General features: G+C 43.7%; 1 protein-coding gene across 1 annotated transcript in view; it reads left to right on the top strand.

Annotated features, from left to right (window-relative positions):
* Nucleotides 1-24,603, top strand: part of MAP4K5 (mitogen-activated protein kinase kinase kinase kinase 5) — a 354,391-nt gene that overhangs the window by 252,591 nt on the left and 77,197 nt on the right. Inside the window, exons 19-24 of the mRNA XM_030214063.1 lie at nucleotides 505-602; nucleotides 1,093-1,134; nucleotides 1,810-1,894; nucleotides 1,979-2,058; nucleotides 8,327-8,387; nucleotides 13,029-13,031. Of these exons, the coding sequence (XP_030069923.1) occupies nucleotides 505-602; nucleotides 1,093-1,134; nucleotides 1,810-1,894; nucleotides 1,979-2,058; nucleotides 8,327-8,387; nucleotides 13,029-13,031 (369 nt within the window). The remainder of the gene's footprint in view (nucleotides 1-504; nucleotides 603-1,092; nucleotides 1,135-1,809; nucleotides 1,895-1,978; nucleotides 2,059-8,326; nucleotides 8,388-13,028; nucleotides 13,032-24,603) is intronic.

The following is a 24,603-nucleotide window of genomic DNA, read 5'->3' as shown; positions in this document are numbered from 1 at the left end:
AAACAAGGTTCCAGTCCCAGATCTTCCCAGTGACATTCTTTGTGACCTTTGGCAAGTTAGTTAACCATCCATTTACTCAAGTACACAACTTAAATTGTAAGTCATCTCTAACCATGATATACCTTCAGGACCTGTACATAACTCACCTTGCACTACCGTTGAAAAGGTATGAGCTGAATCCAAAACATAAATAAATGCAAAGCACCTTGGATTTGCAAAGGCAAGTAATCAAATCTAAAATCCAAATCAATTACAGCAGCAGTACTGAGCAAGGTACAGGGTGCGCTGCAGAACATTTCCTTTTGAAGTAAGAGCTAGAGCCAGCCTGGAAAGCCTTATACTGATATAAAGGTCCCAGACTTATATGGTTGCATATAGAATTTTTTTTTTTTTTTGAGAATTTCTTTTAAACATTCCATAGTATACATTCAAAAATCTGTGTAGAAAACTCTTCAAGTGCAAGCATTGATGAGGGATAATTGTGTGTTGTTTTTTTTTTTTAAGGGAATGGCGATAGTTCACCGAAGATCAGTGGTGAAAATGCAGAAGGAAGTAGACAAGTGCCACAGCTACCACGCAAAAAGGAAAAGAGAGACTATCCTGTAAGAATTTATTTTCCTAATTTTGCTAATTTGTGGTATCCTTGACCAGTTATTAATGCCAAAATACAATGGACACTAAGCAGTTAATGTAGGAAAGATTTAAGGTGCCCCGTCAAGCTACATGCTGTTAATTTGGGCCCACACTAACAACTTGACAGGGCTGGGGGGCGGGGAATAAATCTTAGTTAAAATGTGTTAGGTAATGCAGAACAGTTAATGCCACCTCAGTAGGTGGCATTAACTGTATCCATGTTAGGAGCAGTCTCTGTGGTAACTATCACAAAATCCTGGGCACACCCACAACAGTTAATGCAGAAGTTTCACAGATTGTATGCATTATTTTAACCATTATGCAGAATCTTCAAAATCTTACTACACTACTAAATAGGGCTTTTTTTGTTGATGATGGTCAGATACTTACAGTAAACCCTAGAATAAAAATAGATATTCAAAGGAAAAATATTGCAATAGATTTATTTTTTTTCTACAGAAGCCGGCAATTAATGGTTTACCACCAACACCAAAAGTTCTGGTAAGAACTGTGCTTTTATAGTCTACAGATTATGCTGTAGGAACTCCAGAACCATTTGAGTAAAAGAGGAACATTCTGGTGTTCATTAATCCCCAAATAGGGGCTAGGGTGGTTAACATTACATTCTACCTATACATAATTAAGACCATTTTAATTAGATTCTGTATAACAAGTGTGGCACAGAGGATGTGCCTGAAGATACTTGCTGTTGATACAGTTTAAACTTTCAGGCTAGAGGCAGATCTGTATGTATGTGCTGGACTCTGTTCATTTTGGGCCACTTGTCAAAGGAATTTCTGTGGGTAGATGAATATTTACAAATGGAAACTTCCACTTTAAAAACTGCATGAAGCCTTTTGCATGGAAAAGATGGGCCCAAGTTTGATCCAAGTAGCCAATATGAGGTTTTCAACCATCAGATCCCTGCACCTGTTTTTCACTGCTTTGTTTAGCATACTTTGTAGCAGGAAAGATCCAGGTTAAATATTCCCCATGGCACAGACCTGCTGGTAGATTTTCTGAAGAGGAAACACCACAGGGTACCATGGACCTGTAAGATGCTGGGAGCTCCTAAAAATTACATTTAGCATAAGATCTTGCATGTTGATAAATTGTAACTTAAATTCTGATACGCTTATGTTAAAGCATCTTTGTTCTAATCTATGTTTTATGAAGATGGGAGCATGCTTTTCTAAAGTATTTGATGGCTGTCCATTGAAAATAAACTGTGCCACCTCTTGGATACATCCTGACACTAAAGGTATTTTCCACCTGATTTTTAATGTGGAATTTTAAAATATATGTTTGAAAGCCAATGCTAATTTTAGTTTCCTCAATGTTTTAGATCAGTACATAATCTTTGGAACAGAAGAAGGTATTTATACATTAAATCTGAATGAATTACATGAAGCTACAATGGAGCAGGTAATTCAAAATATAAAATTTATATTTTTTAAGCTGAAAGAAGCAGCCTTGTCTTATACTTCAAGGCAGGAATGTTCAACTGGGTTCTGAAGGGCTACTAAACGTTTGCTTGTTATGATATGCCAATGAATATTCATGAAACAAATTACTATATATGAATAATTGAAATAAGAACGATTGTTTGCATATGTTACAATGAAACCTTAATCCATGTGACCTTGAAGAATCTGATTTGGCCGTATCTTTTATGGAACTGTTTCCTTGAATTGAATAATATGTGTAATTCAGGGAGTACAAACCCTCTCCCTGTGAGGCCACTTCCTTGGAACAAGCTCAATAGTAACAGAAATACAGTAGTGGGCCCAGAAACAAAAAGCGGAACCTTGGATCAGAGGAAACAAATTTTATTATTGGACCTGACACAAACCAAGTTTCAGCTAAATGCCTGTTCTGGTGGTCATATTGTATGGGCTTCCTTGAGCAACTCAAATCAGAAGAACATCCAGAGTAAAATGCTATATATGCAACAAATTGTGTCTCTGCTGCTGTTTGGTTTGTATTTCTGGTTCCCTCTAGTTTGTTCATTCTACATGACCAGTAGTAGGCAATGTGAAAGGCACTTGGTGATTTTTGTGAAGCAAATTGTGGATTCCAGCTGATAATCAGTGGGCACAGGTGCCCACAGCACTAAATTCCAGCAACATAGCTGTTACCCAGCCTGGTTTCTCCAAACCAGGTCCTTACTTTCTGATCACCATTGTAAATTATTCTACAGAAAAAGACAGCAGCATACTAGTAAGAAGCTTGTGTTGCGGCTACCTATGCTATATAACCTGTTCTATGGATAAATGAATGACTTAATCTTCTAATATGGGTAATGTGTAATTTTCATGAAATAAAAGAATTTTGGGACAGGAATATTTTAGTAAGAACTTAGCTAGCTCAGGATAGCTGTCAGCCAATGGGAAGGCACTAGGAGCAGGAGCCCTGAATGCCAACTCTTGTCAGAAGAATGGAGGAGATGATCCAAATGGAAGCATTTTGCTATGCAAGTAAGAGTTCTGCATATGATGACAGGGACTGAGCTCTGCAAAGGCATTAGGCTGACCTTGTAGATTTGCTTATGTCTGAATTACATACAGTAGGTGGTGGCTCTCAGTTGAAAAGAATTTATGTATAGTTTATACTCCATTTCTTTGCATCCTGAGTACATAAATGAAGTACATGACACTTAAATGGTCAAAAGTATATATAATAGCTGGAGCTAAATATACAATCTCACATAGAAAGCCCAGTGCTGATACTTCTCACACTGCAAGAGCAGTATTAACACCACTAAGAGGCATATTTTCAAAGCACTTTGGGAGGCTAAGTTCCATAGGTTTCTATGGAACTTTGGGAGGCTAAGTGCTTTGAAAATATGCCTCTAAGTGATCCAGATCTCAGTGGTGACTTCTTTCACACGAACACCACTGGCTCATATTCATCAACTAGTGAATCAAGATAAATGCATTTACACTAGTTTTAAAGTTATAAGACTGTCAATTACACTTAATACTTACAACAAGAGAAAAAATTGGGAAAAAAGTTTATAAATGACCAAAAAAAATCAGATAAACAACTATTCTGAGTAATAAAAAATATGGACACTAATGTTTGCCAAAACATCCAGGTGTATCACGAGCCAGTGGTGTTCGTGTGAAACAAGTCACCACTGAAGTTTGGCTCATTTAGTGGCCTCATTACCTCTCTAGCAGTGCGAGAAGTATCAGCGTTGGGCTTCTTATATGTAAATGAAGTAGATGAGCTCCCCATCCTGTGGGGAAGGTGGCCATAGTGAAGACAATTTGGTAAAAGTGGGATTCCTGTAACAGATTGGCTGGTATTTGCCTCTCAGGCTACTGTCTCAGGAGCTATTATCCCCTTCCACCCTCTCCTAACACAGGCAGCAGGTATTTTGAATATTTCAAAATTCTGTGGTGCCATTGCATGTTTCATAAAAGCATGCTTTCTTTTGTGGCAAAAGGGAAAGAAATTCCTTTACCTCTTACAGCAAAGCCTTATGGGTAACAGGTAACCTATATAACCCTTTGCCATTAGAAAAATGATATATAAATATAATAAAATGAAATGATCTCCCAACATATAACCCCTCACATTGTTTAGATGTTGCTCCATATTTCTATCATCTTAAATAGCTTTTTGAATTCTCTCTCCCTTCTTCTCAACCCCTCTGTACACCAACATACTCTTGTCAAGCACACCAGAAGAGTTCAGGACTTGTGGGTTCTCATCCATCTGCCAGCAGTTGGAGATAGAAGAATACGTAATTGTCTGAGCTGCACAAGGTTCTATTAAGGCACAGCACAGTTCTGTACTCTCTCTAGCAGATGGTAGATGGTCATTGTATTTACTTTATTTATTTGTGACATTTATATCCCACATTATCCCAAACAAGTTTGAGTTCAGTGTGTCTTACAATAAACAAAGAATAATGCATAAGAAGGTAATTTGTTGTAAGAATCCAGTTTTACAATACAGTATTATAAACATACTGGGATAAAACTATGGAAGTTTAACATTTAGAAAATCTATTATGCATGAGAAATTGTATATGAAACAAAGAGAAAGTTAATGGTAAATAGAGTAATAACCAATTCAGGTAATATTAGTTGTTTGAGATATGGTTGTTCTTTGTGAGGGTTTGTTTGAATAGGAACAATTTGAGGATTTTGCAGAATCTAGTATTTTCCTGTATATTTCTTATTTTGGGTGGTAAGGAGTTCCACCATTTGGTTACTAGGTAAGTGAAGTCTGCAGAGTGGACAGTTTTGTAGATCACCTTTTTGCAATTTGGGTGGTGGTGTCCGAGAGAGTTTCTTGCCTCATATTTAGTGTTTTTTTTTAGATAAGTTTATTAATGGTACCATATAGTCTGGAGCTGTGCCATTTAGGATTTGAAAGATAAAGGTTCATAATTTGAAGGTGATTCTCACTTTGATGTGAAGCCAGTGTAATTTGATTAATAAGAAAGCATATAGAATGTTAGGTATTACTAGGAAAGGAATGGAAAACAAAAATGAGGATGTTATAATGCCTTTCTATCGGTCCATGGTGCGACTGCACCTCGAATATTATGTTCAATTCTGGTCACTGCATCTCAAAAAAATATGTAGTGGAATTAGAAAAGGTGCAGAGAAGAGCGTCAAAAATGATAAAGGGGATGGGACGACTTCTCTATGAGGAAAGATGCAGCTAGGGCTCTTCAGCTTGGAAAAAATTCAGCTGAGGGGAGATATGATAGAGGTCTATAAAATAATGAGTGGAGTGTAACGGGTAGACGTGAATCGCTTGTTCACTCTTTCCAAAAATACTAGGATTAGGCACGCAATAAAGTTACAAATTAGTACATTTAAAACGAATCTGAGAAAATATTTCTTCACTCAACATGTAATTAAACTCTGGAATTCGTTGCCAGAGAATGTAGTAAAAGCAGTTAGCTTAGCAGGGTTTTAAAAAGGTTTGGATGGCTTCCTAAAGGAAAAGTCCATAGACCATTATTAAAATTGACTTGGGGAAAATCCATTTCTTAGTTTTAGAATAAGCAGCATAAAATATATTGTTCTATTGAAGGGATCTTCCCGGGTGCTTGTGACCTAGATCGGCCACTGTTGGAAACAGGATGCTGGGCTTGATGGACCTTCGGCCTGTCCCAGTATGGCAATACTTATGTACTTATGTAGATTGTTTAGTAAGACTAGGAAAGCAAGGCACCAGGTAAAGCTACCATTGCTCATTGGTTAAAGATATTTCTTCAGCATATATTTTGGTGGGTAGACAATGGCCTACAACCATGAGAATGAGAGCGCAGTCCATTAAAGGCTTAGTTGCTTCTTGGGCAGAATATAATGCAGTATCTCCTTCTGGTGTCTGTAAAACAGCCACATTGCTTGGATCTGGCATCCAGGGAAGAAGCTGCCTTTTAGAGCTTCATTTCTCAGAACAGGGGTGACTGATCCCCTCCCATCTTGAAGACTGCCTTTTTTTTTAAACATCTCACAAGTCCTAGAGTCATCTAGTGCATATGACAATGAAGGAGAAATTAGATCTTACCTGCTAATATTCTTTCTTTTAGTCGCACCAGACAAGTCCTGCTACCTATCTTTGTTTCTTCATATCATTAAAGCAGGGTGTTTATTTTTGCTAACTTCCTGTTTCTCTTGTTGAGCTAATGTTTTCGCATCACATTAGTATTACATTCAGCAAATGCTTTCACATTAGTCCAGCAACTGTTTTTCCATTGCTTTGTTATCCAAAACTGAATTGTCTGAGCTGCACAGGATTCTATTAAGGCACAGCATAGTTCTGTACCCGCTCTCCACCTTCTGGTAGATGAACGCAAACCCACAAGTCAAGGACTCTTGTGGTGTGACTAAAGGAAAGAAAATTAGCAGGCAAGATCTAATTTCTCCATCCTTTCTTCTCACTCAGTTCACTGCCACCAGAGTCTCTTCTCTTATGCTGCTGTCCCTCCTTTTATGCCGGCTGTGTAATTTGGCTAGTGGTAAAGATAGAATTCCTTTTTCTTGATAACATGAAGCAAAAATATGCTGCTGTCCCTCCTTTTATGCTGGCGGTGTAATTTGGCTAGTGGTAAAGATAGAATTCCTTTTTCTTGATAACATGAAGCAAAAATACTTAGTACACTTCATAATTGACAGTTCTGCAAATAAGGCAGAGTTGAGCCAAAGGTGAGATGGAGTCAGGAATTTGTATAATTGTCATAGGATGTATAGGGATTAGCACTATGGTAGGGATAGAACAATATGAGTATATACACTGGGTATTCTTAAAGTCAGTTTCTTATATATGAATGTAAATAGAAATCAGAAACTTAAATTTTAACTCAAAATTTAAATATACAAGCAGTGAAAAAATATATAAAAACATTTTTTATGATATGTGCTCAGTTTTAGGTGTGTACACTTAAACTCAGGAACTGAGATGTTATAGCACCTTTCCATACATCATAGCACACCCTGCCTCCTCCTGATAAGTTATGGCTCAATCAAATCTTCAAAGTAAACCAAACAAATTGCTAATGCAAATGGCGCTAATATTTAGCGCTGTTACTTAGCTTAATCAGTGGGTTTGATGCAGTCAGTGGTGTGTTTAAGTCGTTTCATGCAGATTCCTGGTTAGTGTGTAACTTTTTTTATATAGTGCAAAACTTCTTCATTCAAAACATCCAATAAAGACAACACAACTTCCCAAGTTCCCTACATGGGCCATGTTTCGCCAATCAAACGGCGTCTTCAGGGGAACTCAACTGTGAAAAAAACAAAGATGTTTCAAAATTCTAAAAGCTGCAACATAATCCTTTGTACAAACTTATTCAATCCCCGCAGAATTTCAATCTTATCTCAAAAACTCTTTACTCACGATTCAGCAACTTCAGAAGGAAACCTTCTCCAAATTGGTCTTAGCCTGTATGTGAGTAAGGTGTTTTTTCACAGGCTAAGACCAATTTTGGAGAAGGTTTCTTTCTGAAGTTGCTGAATCGTGAGTAAAGAGTTTTTGAGATAAGATTGAAATTCTGCGGGGATTGAATAAGTTTGTACAAAGGATTATGTTGCAGCTTTTAGAATTTTGAAACATCTTTGTGTTTTTCACAGTTGAGTTCCCCTGAAGACGCCGTTTGATTGGCGAAACATGGCCCGTGTAGGGAACTTGGGAAGTTGTGTTGTCTTTATTGGATGTTTTGAATGAAGACGTTTTGCACTATATAAAAAAAGTTATACACTAACCAGGAATCTGCATGAAACGACTTAGAAACACACCACTGACTGCATCAAACCCACTGATGAAGCTAAGTAACAGCGCTAAATATTAGCGCCATTTGCATTAGCAATTGTTTTGGTTTACTTTGAAGATTTGATTGAGCCATAATTTATCAGGAGGAGGCAGGGTGTGCTATGATGTATGGAAACGTGCTATAACATCTCAGTTCCTGAGTTTAAGTGTATACACCTAAAACTGAGCACATATCATAAAAAATGTTTTTATATTTTTTTTCACTGCTTGTATATTTAAATTTTGAGTTATAATTTAAGTTTTTGATTTCTACTTATAGGGATAGAACAATAACGTAACATGGTAATTCAGTGCTTTCTTTAGCAATTTTTGTATTATTCTTAAGTGATAACAGTACCAGTCAGACATGGTTTATTAACTTACCTCTTATTTTCCGTTCTCTTCTTATTTATAGTTGTTTCCCCGAAAGTGTACATGGCTGTACGTTATCAATAACACACTAATGTCTTTGTCAGGTATGTACCTTTGCACAAGGTTTAAAAAAGAAAAAGGGAAGTGCTGTTGACAATGTAATTTTTTTAACCCTTCAATTACGATTAGAGACAACAGTAGTCTTATGCACACTAAACTTCCCCAGTCGATCTGAGTTCCGCAGCGGGCCTGCACACTGTACTGAATATCCTAATATTGGTATTTCTGTGCAGAAACCAAAAAGGGAAAGTTTGATCTTCACATCTAGGTCTGAAATAGTAATTTAAAGTTTTAGCTGTTTGCTCACAATAGGACTTCTTGTAAATTTTTGAGGTCAGTGAGATGTATTACAATAAGGTTTTCACAAAGCCACTTCATTGAAACACTGGATGTATTAATTACGTTTTAAGTTAGCTGGTGAAATATGTAATTCAGTATTTCTAAATATACCAACTATGGTAATGTACTTTTTGTTGAAAAAGAGCCAGAGTCAGACTTTGATTCTGTCTTTCCTCCCTAAGGGGATCATTTAACTAATGGCTAGCATGCATGGAGTGGAAGAAGAGTTTAATGGTTAGCGACAGTGGTGTGCTGGAACCGGCTCGCTCCGGCTCGCTAGATCCGGTTGTTAAATTTTGCCCGGACTTGCGAGCCGGTTGTTGGAAAGGGCGAGCTGGCTCTCCCGCCCTCCGGATCCGGTCCCTCACTGATCCTACCTTGACCATCGAATTCTTCGGGGCAGGCAGTGTTAGCTGCCTGCTGCTATCGCTGACTCTCCCCCGCTGCCTGTTTGCGCTTTAAAAATGGCTGCCGAGACTTCCAGAGGCGGCCTTGCGAGACTTCTGTAAGTCTCGGCGGCCATTTTGAAAGCGCGATCGGGCGGCAGAGGAAAGTCAGCGATGGCAGTGGGCAGGCAACACTGCCTGCCCCGAAGAATTTGATGGCCAAGGTAGGGTCGGTGAGGGACCGAATCGGGAGGGAGGGAGGAAGCAGGAGAATTTGCGGAACAAGTCGGGAGGGGGTGACAGGGGAGAGAAGGGAGCTGCTGGTGCATACAGGGCAGGGGAGAGGAGGGTCACTGCTGGCCATGGGTGGATGGAGGGCAGGGGAGAGAAGTCGCTGGCCATGGGTGGATGGAGGGCAGGGGAGAGAAGGGTCGCTGGCCATAGGTGGATGGGAGGGCAGGGAAGAGAAGGGTCGCTGGCCATGGGTGGATGGAGGGCAGGGGAGAGAAGGGTCGCTGGCCATGGGTGGATGGAGGGCAGGGGAGAGAAGGGTCGCTGGCCATGGGTGCATGCAGGGCAGGGGAGAGGAGGTTCACTGCTGGAAATGGGTGGATAGAGGGCAGGGGAGAGAAGGGTCGCTGGGCATGGGTGCATGCTGGGCAGGGGAAAGGAGGGTCACTGGGTATGGGTGCATGCAGGGCAGGGGGAGAGAAAGGTCGTTGGACATGGGAGGGCAGGGGGAGAGGAGGGGAGAGAGAATAAATGCTGGACATGGATGGAGGGGAGGGAAGAGTGAGGAAGGAGATGAGATAAGGGGAAAAGGAAGAGAGGAGAAAAACTGCACATGGATGAAGAAAATAGGCAGAAGCTGAGGACCAGAAATGAAGAAGAAAGGAGGAAAGGAAAGAAATAAATGGAAAGGAAGCCCTGGAAACGGAGTTAAGAGGACAGATAGCAGCAGAATCGGATACTGGGCCAGCATGATCAGAAAACAGTCACCAGACAACAAAGGTAGAAAAAATCATTTTATTTTCATTACAGTGTTTGGAATATGTTCCCTTTGAGAATCAGGTGCTCAACATTAAAAGTTTATATTTATTTACTTATTTATGGCATTTTATCCCACATTAAACATGAATTAGATTGGAACCTGGGATCATTTAATTTTTTTTTCCTGGAGAGAGTAATTAATGCATTGCCCCCCCCCCCCCCACCCCACCCACCGGCTATAGCCAGCTCTGCAATTTAGGGGGGTGCAGAGGTGGACAGGGGGGGGGCGCTGAGGTGAACTGGGGAGAGAGCCTGTTAAAAAATTACCAGCACACCACTGGTTAGCGAAGCAGGTTTTGAGCAAGGGAATCCAGGGTTCTAATCCCACTTCTCCTATTGGCAATCCCTTGTGAACTTGAGTGGTCACTTTACCTTCCATTGCCTTGGGTCCAACAACTTGTAATCCAGTTTAGGCAGGGAATTAACTCATGTACCTGAATACGTAGTTTACCTTATTCTTGGATTTGAAAAAGGTAATACATACATAGAAATATTCAAAAAGTAGGTAGGAATAGCAAACCAAGAAATCTTGTTTGTATAAGTCTTCATACTCTTTGTCATAGCAAACCCAAATTAGCTGTCTTCAAAATTTGCTTTAAGGCTCACAGTAATTAAATAGAGCCCAGTCAGAGTAGTTGAGCTGGTTTTGAGTAATCCTGGATTATGAATCAAGCTGGCTGTTGTATGAAGTGAATTTGAGGCAAAGTTCTAAAGTTGCTTAAAACAAAGCTGCTAAAAGAACTCCAGGATGATTTTCAAAAGTACAGATTACACAAAGATAGGAATGTGCATGGCAAAAATGTTTTTCATTTTGGGCTTCCCACCTCCTTCACCATTTTCTTTAGATTTGTTTCGGGGTTTTGGTGGTTCACATATTCTAGTAACAATTTTTTAATCTGCATTAGATGCAATGTGCGGAAGTTTCCTGCTCTTTAATTCGTAGATTAATACAAGTGAATGTACATCCCTATGGGATGGTTATTAGAAAATTTAAATGTGTTAGATCCAACACTAAGGAATATTCAATACATTGTAAAGTAGAAGCAGTTTGACACCACCAAGATACTTCTTCAATTAGGCTGTCCTAAGGAAACAAAGGAAGGTCACTGTGAAGACTAAAATTACTTTAAAGTTGAAATGGTTTTTTTTTATTCAGTTTTTAAACACTACAGTAACATTTTACAGAAACAAAATCATGGGCTCACCAGAATATAGCAAAGAAGTGTAAAAGCCCTAACAAAGGATACATAACACAGGAAATCTGAACATTACTGAAGGCCCAAAATTATTCCCCCCCCCCAACCCAAGACACCAGGAGGGACACATATACCACCTATAAATCTTACAAATCCTTAACTGTTTTTCCAAAGCAAAGAGGAAAGACCTTGGTTCTTATAGCCTCGTCTCCTTAAAGATCCCAACCCTCCAACTAGAACACTATTCCCGGGATTCTGTATATGGCTCCCTAATTTTTGCGCGTAAAACAAAGTGTGTTCTGTAACAATGCACGTACTTAATTGGGTAACTAGCTAATCAGCACTGTTAATTGGATGTTAAGCAATTATCAGCACTAATTGCCATTAAGATTTACACACACAACTGGATAAGCGTATTCTGTAATGTGATGCGCCTAAATTCTAAGTTGTATAGTTGAAAAGGGGGCGGGGCATGGGCGTTTCTAAAATCTATCTGCGTTATAGAATATACCTGCTCTGTGCCTAATTTAGGCATTGGGATTTATGCCAAGTATGGCGTAAATGGCCGTGATTATATTTGATCACATGGGGAGGTGCTCAGCCTTATTCTATATACCACATGGAAATTTAGCCTATTCTATAAAATTTAGGCTTACTTTACAGAATACGCCTAGGCATATTTTTTTTCTGCGCAGACTTTGAGGCACTATATAAAGAATCTAGCCCTATATGACTAAAATTACTTTAAAACAGCTACACAAGTCTCTCACTGAGACTGGGGAAAATGTTGACTTTGCTGAATTTTTACTATTACAGGTGGCCCCTTGTAACTTTCAACTGGTAAGTTCTTCAAATAGTCTTTCTCAGTTACGCCACCCTGCATTGGCGTCAAAGATCACCAGTTTGCCCACTGAGAGTATCGTTCATCAGCTCTCGGCACAAGCAGGTACTTGTAGAGGAAATCTCTGCCCTTCTTCAGGCCATTGTGGTCAAACCCATGCCACCAGAGGAAGAAGGGAAGGGGTTCTGTTCCAGGTACTTCCTTGTGCCCAAAAAGATAGGGGAATTTTGTCCCATTCTAGACATAAGGACCCTGAGCAAATTTCTGGTCAAAAAAGTTCAGGATGATTTCCCTGGGCACCCATTTCCCCGTGATTCAGGAAAACGATTGGCTATTCTCTCTGGACTTAGAGATGCCTATACCCACATTTCGATACTTCGCAGTCACAAGAAGTATCTTGGATTCTGCATAGGGAAACACCACTACCAATATCGCATTCTGCCATTTGGCCTCGTGTCGGCTCCCAACTTATTCACCAAGTGCCTAGTGGTAGTTGTGGCGTATTTGTGCAGGCTGGGAGTATGTGTTTCCTTATCTGAACAATTGGCTGGTCAACAGCACATTGCAGAAGGGGCATCATAATCAATGCGCCTAACTGTTTGGGTGCTGGAGCTAGTCCGAAGCAGCAAGCAGGTCACAGCTTGGCAAATGTTCAGATTGATGGGCCACATGACCTCATCAGTGCATGTCACTACCATGGCATGTCTCCACTTGGGAGAAGCACAGTGATCCCTAGCTTCCCAGTGGTCACAGGTAGCTGGGAATCTAGCAGATGTCATCCAGGTTCCTCCAGAGTTGACTCATGCCCTTCTCTGGTGTACAATTTGGACGAATTTGACAGTGGGACTACCATTCCAAGTTCTATCTCCTCAGAAGGTGCTAACAACAAATGCATCTGACCTGGGACGGGGAGCTCATGTGGATGGGTTTCATACCCAGGGAACTTGGGGTGCTCAGGAAACAGATCTCCATATCAATCTCCTCAAGCAAAGGGCCATTTGGAACACTCATAGGCTTTCAGAGATTGGCTACAGAATCAAATCATTTTCATTTAAACAGACAACCAGGTTGCAATGTTTTATGTAAACAAGCGGGGTGGGGTGCAGGGGTACAGGATCCTACCTCTCACAGAGAAGACTTTACTGAAACTCAAACAGGATCAGGGAACTATGATCATAATCATAGTAACATAGTAAATGATGGCAGATAAAGACCTGTACGGTCCATCCAGTCTGCCCAACAAGATAAACTCATTTTACATGGTATATGATACTTTATATGTATACCCGAGTTTGATTTGTCCTTGCACAGACCGAAGAAGTCTGCCCAGTACTGTTCTTGTACTAAGTTCTGAAGCTAACATCGAAGCCCCTTAAAATTTACACTCCAGCCCATCCCTATCCAGTCACGATCAGGGCATAGACCGTAGAAGTGTGCCCAGCTCCTGTTTTGTTTTCAATTATCGGCGTTGCCACCCAATCTCCGCTAAGATTCCACGGAACCATTCCTTCTAAACAGGATTCCTTTGTGTTTATCCCACGCATGTTTGAATTCCATTGTCGTTTTCATCTCCACCACCTCCCGGGGGAGGGCATTCCACATATCCACCACCCTCGCTGTGAAAAAATACTTCCCGACATTAGTCCTGAGTCTGCGCCCCCTTCAACCTCAATTCATGTCCTCTGGTTCTACCGCCTTCCCGTCTCCAGAAAAGGTTAGTTTGCGGATTAATACCTTTCAAATATTTGAACATCTGTATCATATCACCCCTGTTTCTCCTTTCCTCCAAGGTATACATGTTCAGGTCAGCAAGTCTCTCGTACGGTTTGCAACGCAAATCCCATACCATTTTCGTAGCTTTTCTTTGCACCGCTTCCAGTCTTTTTACATCTTTAGCAAGATACGGCCTCCAAAACTGAACACAATACTCCAAGTGGGGCCTCACCAACGACTTGTAGAGGGGCATCAACACCTCCTTTCTTCTGCTGGTTACGCAGTCTAGCATCCTTCTGGCCACGGCCTTTGCCTTGTCGCATTGCGTCTTCAACTTCAGATCCTCCGACACCAACACCCCAAGGTCTCTCTCCTGAGTCGAGCTTACTAATCTCTCCCCTCCTTAAGCAGTAGGTTTAGTGCATGCAGTTGATCTGGAGAAAGTCTCAACAAAGTAAGATTGTGAAAAAACTGATCTCAAGCTGCCTCATTGTGGGGTCTCCATTCATATAGGATTTTATAAAACTGAATTAACTGCTCTCCAGCTTGGGTCTCATCCATGTAACATCTCCCCTGGCTCTTTCTAGTTGCGGTACTTTCACTTTTTACTCAAAAAGTATGTTAGACAATAAGTTTTTTTTCACTTTCACTTAAGTAAATATTTTTTATGTGTTCTTCAGTCGCACCTTACTGGCCAAAGCAGATCTGGTTTCCTCCTCTCCTAGCGTCCTCCTAAGATCCGTGAAGATTGGAATAGTTTCCAACCCTCATCACACAGAATGAGGGATTTCTACATCTCAACCTCCAATCCATGGCCCCCACAGCTTGGATGTTGAGAGCATAGAATTTGAATCCTTAGGTTTGCCGGAGGGCTTTCTCCTGCATCTTGCTGGTTTCCGGAAAAGACTCCACTAAGAGGTGTTACTCATTTAAGTGGAGGAGGTTTGGTGTGAGGGCAAGGCCTTAGATCCCCTCAGATGTCCTACACAAAAACTGCTTGAAGACCTCCTGCACCTTTGAGTCTGGTTTAAAAAACAACTCTGTAAGGATTCATCTAAGTGCAATTAGTGATCACCATGTAGGAGGTAAGCCAATTTCTGTACAGGCTCTAGTTTTTCATTTCATGAGAGGTTTGTTACTAACAACGTCCCCTGTCAAACCTCCAACTGTATGCATATATTCAACCCAGCACAAAAAGATTTTAAATAATGGTACATGAAATAAATAAGCGTGAGAAAAGCCTCGTCAGTGACTCATGTTACAACTGAACCACTGCTCAATGACTTCATTATCTCATCGTTGGCTTTGAATTGTTCTCACATCATTATAACTAAAAACACTTTGTCTCTTAGAAAACCATTTTTGTTACCTATCTTAAAAGCTACAATAAACAAGCAATGTCATCAATAGACTGGGACCTTCAATAAACAAGCAGTGTCATCAATAGACTAGGACCTGCACCAACACGTCATGTTATAATGATGCGAGAACAATTCAAAGCCAATGATGAAATAAGGGATTTGTCGGGCAGCGGCATTTCGCAAGCTATTGAACTTTTTCCTTAACCAACTGTCTTTTTATGTTCATGTTTGTTTTACCAGACACATTCACCAAATATTTATGTGACTGTCAAGTATACACATCCTGAGGCAGGCATATTTGTGCCGAAACATGGTGCCATGTCGAGTCAGTTTAAATAAACACTTACAATTTCACTTTGGAGTCCTGAGTCTGATTTCAAAGAGCCTGATTCAGTTTCTACTCCTTGTTGTTTGACATTGTCTACTTCTTGGAACCTTTGTGTTCTTTCCACTCTTTGTGGGTTTTTTTGCACTGAATAATAGTAACCATATTCTCAAAGAATCTGCCAGAGAGCTAGTGAATTTCTCTTTGCAGCAGCAGAGAATACTAGCCAATAAACAAAAGAGACAGGGATACCAAAATTCTGTTAAAAATAAAAAGTTAGAACTGGATCTCCTTCAAAAGTCTAATTTTATTTTTTACCTGTCTTAATTCTGTGGACTGACACTTCTTTTCATTTCTTGCAACATATTCCCTTTTACAGTTGAAAAGTGTTGGACCATAGCTTGAGCATGCATCTTTTGGTGCTCTGTCATCACTGGTGGGAGTCAGATGTGCCATATGGTCAAGCCATGGTCCTTGCTGCTTTTAAAAAAATTTTTTTTTTTTTTATAAAGGCATTGCAGTGCCTGAGAGTAGCTGATTATCCACTACAGACAATACTTCCTGGTGACCGGGGAGGGGGGTGGGGAGAGAATAAATTCCATCTCCATTTAATATTTTATATATTGCTTCCCACAAAAGTATTTCCAAGCAGGCCAGCTAGCCAAAGAAAAGCTAATAAGATAAACCCATGTCATTTGGTGTTCGAGAGCGAGGTAGAAGAGAAGCAGCTCTGCCCAGAGAAAGAAACCTAAAGGGTACCTGCCCCTTTTCACTGTACTGCCTAGCTACGGGAATACTATATAAAAAAAAAAAAGGGACAACCATATCAGTAAATGGTTTGGGTTTTTCCAATTTGGAAGCCCTAGACATATAGATCAGAAAGAAATGTAACCTAAAGCAGCTTTGAGTTCCCAGATATCCAGAGTGTCTTAGTTCCAGAGACTTCCTTCAGTAAAGCTGAGCTTGCTGCTCACAATAAATGTTTCCATATCATCATGCTGATCAATCCATAGACTGGTGGGTTGTGTCCATCTACCAGCAGGTGGAGATAGAGAGCAATCCTTTTGCCTCCCTATATGTGGTCATGTGCTGCCGGAAACTCCTCAGTATGTTCTCTATCTCAGCAGGTGGTGGTCACACACAGCAGCAGCTCTGGCTAGGTCTCCAAGCCTAATTTTTAGGTTTTGTTGAGTACCTGGGGTTGAGGGCTCTTCTTGAGCAAATGCAAACCTGGTGGCGCCAGGTCCCTCCTTTTCTCCCCCCTCCCGCTGGCTCCGTTAAAAAAAAAAAAAAAATTTGGACGTCCTTAAAGGCGTTTATTTCGACGTTTATTTAAACGTTTATTGCAGCTACTCACTGGGACACCAGGTCGTTACAGCTCGGAGCGAGAAGCAGGTAATTTTTACCTTTTTATAGCGGGCAGGGGGTTCCCCGATCGATCTCCACGTGGCCTATGGCGTCGGAGGGCGAGGGCGCGAAGAATCGCTCCCCGGACCGTGTGTGCACTTCTAGCAGGGATGCGGGGGTCTTAAAGTCTGATTCGCCCTTTTTGGGTGTCAGTTCGGAGGCCGGTCAGTGTCCCAGGTCTTCCTCCGGTGCGGCGGTTTTCCCCGCCATAAACGCCCATCCCCCGCTACTCGCCTCCGCCATTTTGGCCGGCCACTCTGCTCGGACGGCTTCTTCTTGGGCCGCCCTTGAGCTGGGAGACGTTAATGCCATGGCCGCCCTTGATTTGGGCGACGGCAAAAAAGCGGCTAAAGTTAAGCGCCGTTTTTCCCGCGCGGCTCCTTCGCGGAGTGTCGCGCCGGACGCCATCTTGGATGCGCAGCATGGTTCTCCCCCGCTCTTGCGAGCGCCGGTTGAGGGTGCGTCTAGGGCTGTGGCCCAGGCTGCTGAATTGCACAGTCTGGGGGGTTTCTCCCCCGAGTTTATTTTGCTGCTGCATCAGGTCTTCCTTATGCAAAACGCTGCCCCTTCTCCCTTGTCCGATAAAGAGGTTGAGGCCCCCGGAAGTAAACGCCCTCGGGTGGATTCCCAGGCCTTAGAGGACGCTGTTTCCTCTGATGTAGATGAGGGCAGCGTATCTGAGTTCTCCCAACGGTCCTTTGGGGATTCCTTGGAGGAGACGGATTCCCGCTCGGATGGAGCGGATGACCCCTCTGCAGCGCTGTTAGTGCAGGCCATGAGCATTTTGAAGATTTCCTCTCCAGAGGACGTCTCTCCCTCAGCCCCTGTTGGCTCCGCCATTATGCTGGGGACGAAGCGCCCGCCTAGAACCTTCCACGTGCATGATGCCATGCACACCTTAATTTCGGCTCAATGGGATGTCCCGGAAGCGAGCCTCAAAGTGGCTAGGGCTATGTCCCGCCTCTATCCTTTGCCTGAAAGTGAACGTGAGGCCTTTCTTTGGCCTACCGTGGATTCTTTAATCACTGCGGTGACTAAGAAAACGGCGTTGCCAGTGGAAGGTGGCACGGCCCTAAAGGACGCCCAAGACAGAAGATTGGAGGCGGCCTTAAGGTCGTCCTTCGAGGCGGCTGCCTTAAGTTTGCAGGCCTCAGTTTGCGGCTCCTATGTGGCCAGGGCGTGCCTGACGATTGTGCAGCGGGCTTCCCCCTCGGATCCTTCCTTGAGGGCTGATTGGCCGGCCCTGGAATCGGGCTTGGCTTATTTGGCAGACTTACTGTATGATGTCTTGAGAGCCTCGGCTAAAGGTATGGCTCAGACAGTCTCTGCGCGGCGGTGGCTTTGGCTGAAACATTGGTCTGCTGACCACGCCTCTAAGTCCCGCCTAGCTAAGTTGCCTTTTAAAGGCAAGCTGCTCTTTGGGGTCGAGCTGGACAAAATCGTGACCGATCTCGGCACGTCTAAGGGCAAGAGGTTACCAGAGGTCAGGGCTCGGGCCGGTGCTCGCCCCAGTATCTCCAGAGGACGGTTTCAGGAAGCCCGTCGGTACCGCCCGGGCAAGTCGGGCTCCTCTGCCCCCTCTTCCTTCAAGAGGAACTTCTCCCGCAAGCAGCATTCCTTTCGCAGAGACCGCCGTCCCGGAGGTGCGCCCTCCGGTCCTCCCCCAGGGTCTCGTACCCAATGATGGGGTCCTGGTCCATGGCCCAGTGCAGATTGGAGGACGCCTGTCCTCGTTTCTGGGCGAGTGGACCAGAGTAACTTCAGACGCTTGGGTGCTGGAAGTCATCAGAGACGGCTACAAGCTAGAGTTCTGCCGACCCTTAAGAGACGGGTTTGTACTCTCTCCCTGCAAGTCTCCGGTCAAAGCTGTGGCAGTGCAGCAGACCTTGGACAATCTGATCCGCCTGGGTGCGGTCATTCCGGTGCCAGAAAATCAGCTTGGCAAGGGACGTTACTCCATTTACTTTGTGGTACCAAAGAAAGGAGGTTCTGTACGGCCTATCCTCGACCTCAAAGGGGTCAATCGGGCCTTGAAAGTTCGGCACTTTCGCATGGAGGCTCTCCGCTCTGTTATAGCGGCAGTGAAGGCAGGGGAGTTCCTGGCATCCTTGGACATCAAGGAAGCGTACTTGCATATTCCCATCTGGCCTCCTCATCAACGCTTTCTGCGTTTTGCAGTCCTGGGCTGACACTTCCAGTTCAGAGCCCTCCCGTTCGGGTTGGCTACTGCTCCGCGGACCTTCTCCAAAGTAATGGTGGTCATCGCGGCCTTCCTGCAAAAGGAAGGAGTACAAGTCCATCCTTATCTGGACGACTGGTTGATCCGAGCCCCCTCTTATGCAGAGTGCGGCAAAGCTGTGGACCGGGTGATTGCTCTTTTGAGCTCCCTGGGATGGATCATCAACTGGGAGAAAAGCCAGCTGCGCCTGACTCAGTCCCTGGAGTATCTGGGAGTTCGATTCGACACCCAAGTGGGCAGAGTGTTCCTGCCGGACAATCGGATTGTCAAACTTCAGGCTCAGGTGGACCAGTTCCTAGTAGCCTCTCCGCTTCGGGCTTGGGACTATGTGCAGCTGCTGGGCTCTATGACGGCCACGATGGAAGTAGTGCCCTGGGCCAGGGCTCATATGAGACCACTCCAACACTCTCTGCTGCAGCGCTGGACTCCGGTGTCGGAGGATTATGCTGTGCGCCTTCCCTTGGACCCAGCAGTGCGCAAGACACTGAGCTGGTGGCTGAAGACAGACAAGTTGTCTGCAGGGATGCCTCTTGTGACCCCGGAGTGGATTGTCGTCACGACGGACGCCTCTTTGACGGGCTGGGGAGCCCACTGCTTGGGAAGGACAGCGCAGGGGCTCTGGTCTCCTGCAGAGGCAAAGTGGTCTATCAACCTCCTGGAACTCAGAGCCATTCGGTTGGTGCTTTTGGAGTTCCTCCCGGTACTGGCGTTGAAGCCAGTACGGGTCCTGTCGGACAATGCCACGGCTGTGGCCTATGTCAACCGCCAGGGAGGTACCAAGAGCGCCCCTCTAGCCAAGGAAGCCATGAATCTATGCCAGTGGGCGGAAGCGAATCTGGAACAGCTGTCAGCTGCCCACATTGCCGGAGTCATGAATGTCAAGGCGGACTTTCTCAGTCGCCATACCTTGGATCCCGGAGAGTGGCAGTTATCGGCTCAGGCGTTCTTGGACATCACGAAGCTCTGGGGCCAGCCGAGCCTAGATCTGATGGCGTCATCGGCCAATTGCCAAGTGCCGCGCTTTTTCAGCAGAGGACGGGACCCTCGATCTCTGGGAGTAGATGCTCTTCTCCAACAGTGGCCGACACAAGAGCTTCTCTATGTGTTCCCGCCCTGGCCCATGTTGGGCAGGGTACTAGACCGGGTGGCAAAGCATCCGGGCCGGATAATCCTGGTGGGTCCGGACTGGCCCAGACGTCCCTGGTATGCGGATTTGATCAGGCTCTCAGTGGACGACCCTCTGCGGCTGCCAGTGGAGCAGGGCCTGTTGCATCAGGGTCCCGTGGTGATGGAGGATCCCTCCCCCTTTGGTCTTACGGCCTGGCTATTGAGCGGCAGCGTCTGAGGAAGAAGGGCTTCTCAGACAAGGTCATCGCCACTATGCTGAGAGCGAGGAAGCACTCTACTTCTACTGCTTACGCCAGGGTTTGGCGTACCTTTGCAGTGTGGTGTGAAGCAGGCTTACTTTCTCCCTTCACTGCTTCAATTTCTTCAGTGCTGGCGTTCCTGCAAGAAGGTCTGGAGAAAGGCCTGTCGCTCAGTTACCTTAAAGTCCAGGTAGCGGCTCTTGCTTGCTTCAGGGGCCGCCTGAAGGGTGCTTCCCTGGCTTCGCAGCCAGATGTGGTACGTTTTCTCAATCACCTGCGCCCTCCTCTGCACTCAGTGGTGCCTGCGTGGAATCTCAACCTGGTGCTAAGAGCCTTGCAGAAGCCGCCTTTTGAACCCTTGTCGAGGGCATCTCTGAAAGACCTGACGTTGAAAGCAGTCTTTTTGGTGGCTATCACTTCAGCCAGAAGAGTTTCCGAGCTCCAGGCGCTCTCATGTCGAGAGCCTTTTCTGCAGTTCACTGAGGAAGGAGTGACTATTCGCACAGTGCCTTCCTTCCTGCCCAAGATTGTTTCTCGCTTCCATGTGAATCAGCAGCTCTGTCTCCCTTCCTTTCGTAGGGAGGACTACCCAGAGGAATACTCTGCTCTCAAATATCTGGATGTGAGACGAGTCATCATCAGATACTTGGAAGTGACCAATGATTTCCGGAAATCGGATCATCTGTTTGTCCTGTTTGCAGGTCCTCTTAAGGGTCTGCAGGCTGCTAAGCCTACAGTGGCAAGATGGGTCAAGGAAGCCATTGCAGCGGCTTATGTGGCCGCGGGGAAGGTGCCGCCTATCCAGCTGAAGGCTCACTCCACTAGAGCTCAGGCGGCCTCGATGGCAGAGGCCGGGTCCGTTTCCTTGGAAGAGATTTGCAAGGCGGCAACTTGGGCATCGGCCCATACCTTCTCCAGGCATTACCGCTTGTCTGTGGCTGCTCGGGCGGAGGCCCGGTTTGGAGCTTCAGTGTTGCGGTCAGGGATTTCTATGTCCCGCCCTGGGTGAGTACTGCTTCGGTACATCCCACCAGTCTATGGATTGATCAGCATGATGATATGGAAGGTAAAATTATGTATCATACCTGATAATTTTCTTTCCATTAATCATAGCTGATCAATCCATAGCCCCTCCCAGATATCTGTACTGTTTATATTCTAGTTGCATTTCAGGTTCAAGTTTAGTCTTCAGTTCCTGTTCAGGAGGACTTCGTGTTCAAGTTTTTTCAATTGGATTCTTCAAGAGTTGAGACGAGTTTGTGTTACAGTGAGCTGCTGCATTCCTCTCCCCTCCGTTTTACGGGGCTGGATTGAGACATAAATTCTGCCGGTGCTCCCTCCCGCTTCGTGCGGCTGTAGGGCAGCTTTGTACCCCTCCCGCTTCGGCGGTGTTAGGGTCAGTCAGCTCCTCCCGCGGTTCCAGGATAAGCCAGATCCCCCCCCGCATCGGCGGGGTGGTGTCCCTCCCCCGCTCCGCGGGGATGAGCTGGACGGATTCCCCTCCCCCACTTGTGTGGGGATGAGCTGGGTTAATTCCCCTCCCCCGTTTCGGCGGTGGTGAGCTGGGCAGAGTGTTCCTTTGTGGGTGTAATTCTCTAAGTGCTGAGTCCTGCGGATGGAGCTTGGATATCGACATACTGAGGAGTTTCCGGCTGCACATGACCACATATAGGGAGGCAGAAGGATTGCTCTCTATCTCCACCTGCTGGTAGATGGACACAACCCACCAGTCTATGGATTGATCAGCTATGATTAATGGAAAGAAAATTATCAGGTATGATACATAATTTTACCTTGGTCTACCCTTAGCCAAAGGTATGAGGAAAAGCAGGGTATAAATGTAGATTTTAATTCAGTGTTTTAAATTTGTCATGTATGATCAGTCTATTCACTTGTCTTAAATGTGTTAATGGCAGTTTTTAGCCCTCACACATAGGTGTTTGATTTTCTGCTAAACTTGTTTGTTGCAATATTTTTTCTTTAATGTTGTTCCTCTTCAGGAAAGGAATTCTCTGAAAAATATTATTTAGGAAAAAATACAATTTTATTAATTTTGTAGAATATAACATTTTCTATTCAGAATTTTATAGTTCACATCAGTATTTTTATATGGATCGATTCAGATCTTCCCTTAAGTCAAACCAAGTTTTGGTGACCACATAATAATGCCCTTTCTCCTCGTGGGTTTCTTGGCACGATACAGGAGTGGTTTGCCATTGCCTTCTGCATAATATAAAGCATAATTTATGTCACTGCTGCCCAACGTAAGGGGGCATGGCCTGGACTAGAACCTGCCCAGCATCTTGCCTAAGGCCACTAGGAGCTGCCATAAGATCTGAAACTGGGTCCAGAACAAATGGGTTATAACCATCAACCAGTGGAAGGAGACAGAGAAAAAAGTAGATCCAAGTGGTTCGCCTTTTAAGAGTATTGTGCCACTCTCACCTTTTGGACTACAAAATAAGTACTTGTATATAATATATAAACTGCTTTGATTGTAACTACAGAAAGGCGATATATCCCCTTTCCCTTTAGCAGATGAAAACCTTTATTGGTGCTAGCCATTACTGTGATACCACATCCATCTTTATAGCACTAGCTGTAGTAGCCTCCCACATGGATCTACAGCAACTACACAAATGCCTCCAGCAATGGCAGCTGCTGGTATACTTCCAGCTTCATACTCTTTGTTACCTCTTTCAGTGATGGCCTGTTTCTCTCCAGTTACAGCTCCCGCCTTTTATGTCTCCAGTGGTCTCTCACTTTACATCTCGGCTCTTCCATTATCTGAAGGCAAATGCTAGATCCAGCAATCTGTTTAGCTTATTATCACAGACTGCCTAGGTGTCTTGCCTCTCTGGTTACTTGTTTAGCAACTTCACAGGTCTACTATGTAGACTCTCTTGCTGAGACCTCCTGTTCTGAGTTTCTATGATTAGCTGCCTTACACAGCTTCTTTTTCAGTTCAATGGATTAGCCATTAAGTCTCACCATTTTATTCTGAGGCTAGTGAGCTCTCATCCCTGGTTATCAGACGTTTGTCTTAGATTTATATAGAAAGTTTCAGGGTCTTGTGCTCTTTTTTTTTTTTTTTTTTTCTTTCCTCTTAATTGGATGTTGAAATTTTATGGTCTCTGTTGGCCACGCTTCCTTCTCCGCACCCATATGGTATTGTCTTGTATTCGCAAAATACAGAGTCCAACATGGTTAACAAAAAAAGAGAAAAGTAATTCAATACAATACAACAATTACACCTTCAAATAACAATCTAAAATTACCAGCCATTAAAATTCAATTTTAAAAAATCTCTGAAATAAATTCTGCCTTAAGAGTCTTATGAAACTTCTCATAGAATGATTGTGGTCTGAAAAAGGAAGACCATTCCACGCAGCTACTGCTTTATAGTAATTCTTTGTATTTTATTCCCTTAAAAGAAGAGAACAATGTTAAAGTGGACTGTAACCTAGATGTCCTTGTTGGAATTTGAATTAATTCTGTCACAAGGGGAATATGTGTAAGTCAGTGGTATCTGTGCCTCACTACTTCAGGGTAAGGCCCAATCAGCACCTTACATTTTGACCATCTATATTGACTGAAATAGGAGTCTTGATCGCCACTGTTTGGCTATTCGAAAGACTGAACATTTTGTGCAGCATGATACCCTTGGAACTATTTTTTTCTTTACTCCTGCTGGTTGATGGACATAACCCTTTTTTTTTCTCGACTGCTCTGGTAGGACTAAAGAAAAGAAAATGATCATGTATAACATCATTTTTTCATATTTAAAGAGTTTTTCTAGCTAATTTTTGGAGTAAGCTGGACAAAGCTCAAGGTTAGAAATGCCACCTCATTGTTGTCCAGCAAAAGTTTCTCTGGGCAAAGTTTACCCACTGAACAAAAATATACTGGATTCATCCCTAAGGTGGGTTAAAACTTTGGCTGCACAATCCTGATAATTGGTCTAGTCAGGCCAAAAGGCTTTCTGAACGTTTTATATGAATAACTCTTAAATATATTTTTGGCGAAACTGGGAACT

This window comes from Microcaecilia unicolor, chromosome 9, assembly GCF_901765095.1.
Source record: "Microcaecilia unicolor chromosome 9, aMicUni1.1, whole genome shotgun sequence".
NCBI classification, from domain to species: domain Eukaryota; kingdom Metazoa; phylum Chordata; class Amphibia; order Gymnophiona; family Siphonopidae; genus Microcaecilia; species Microcaecilia unicolor.
Note: the sequence above shows the minus strand (reverse complement) of the source record. Positions and strands in the feature narration are given on the sequence as shown.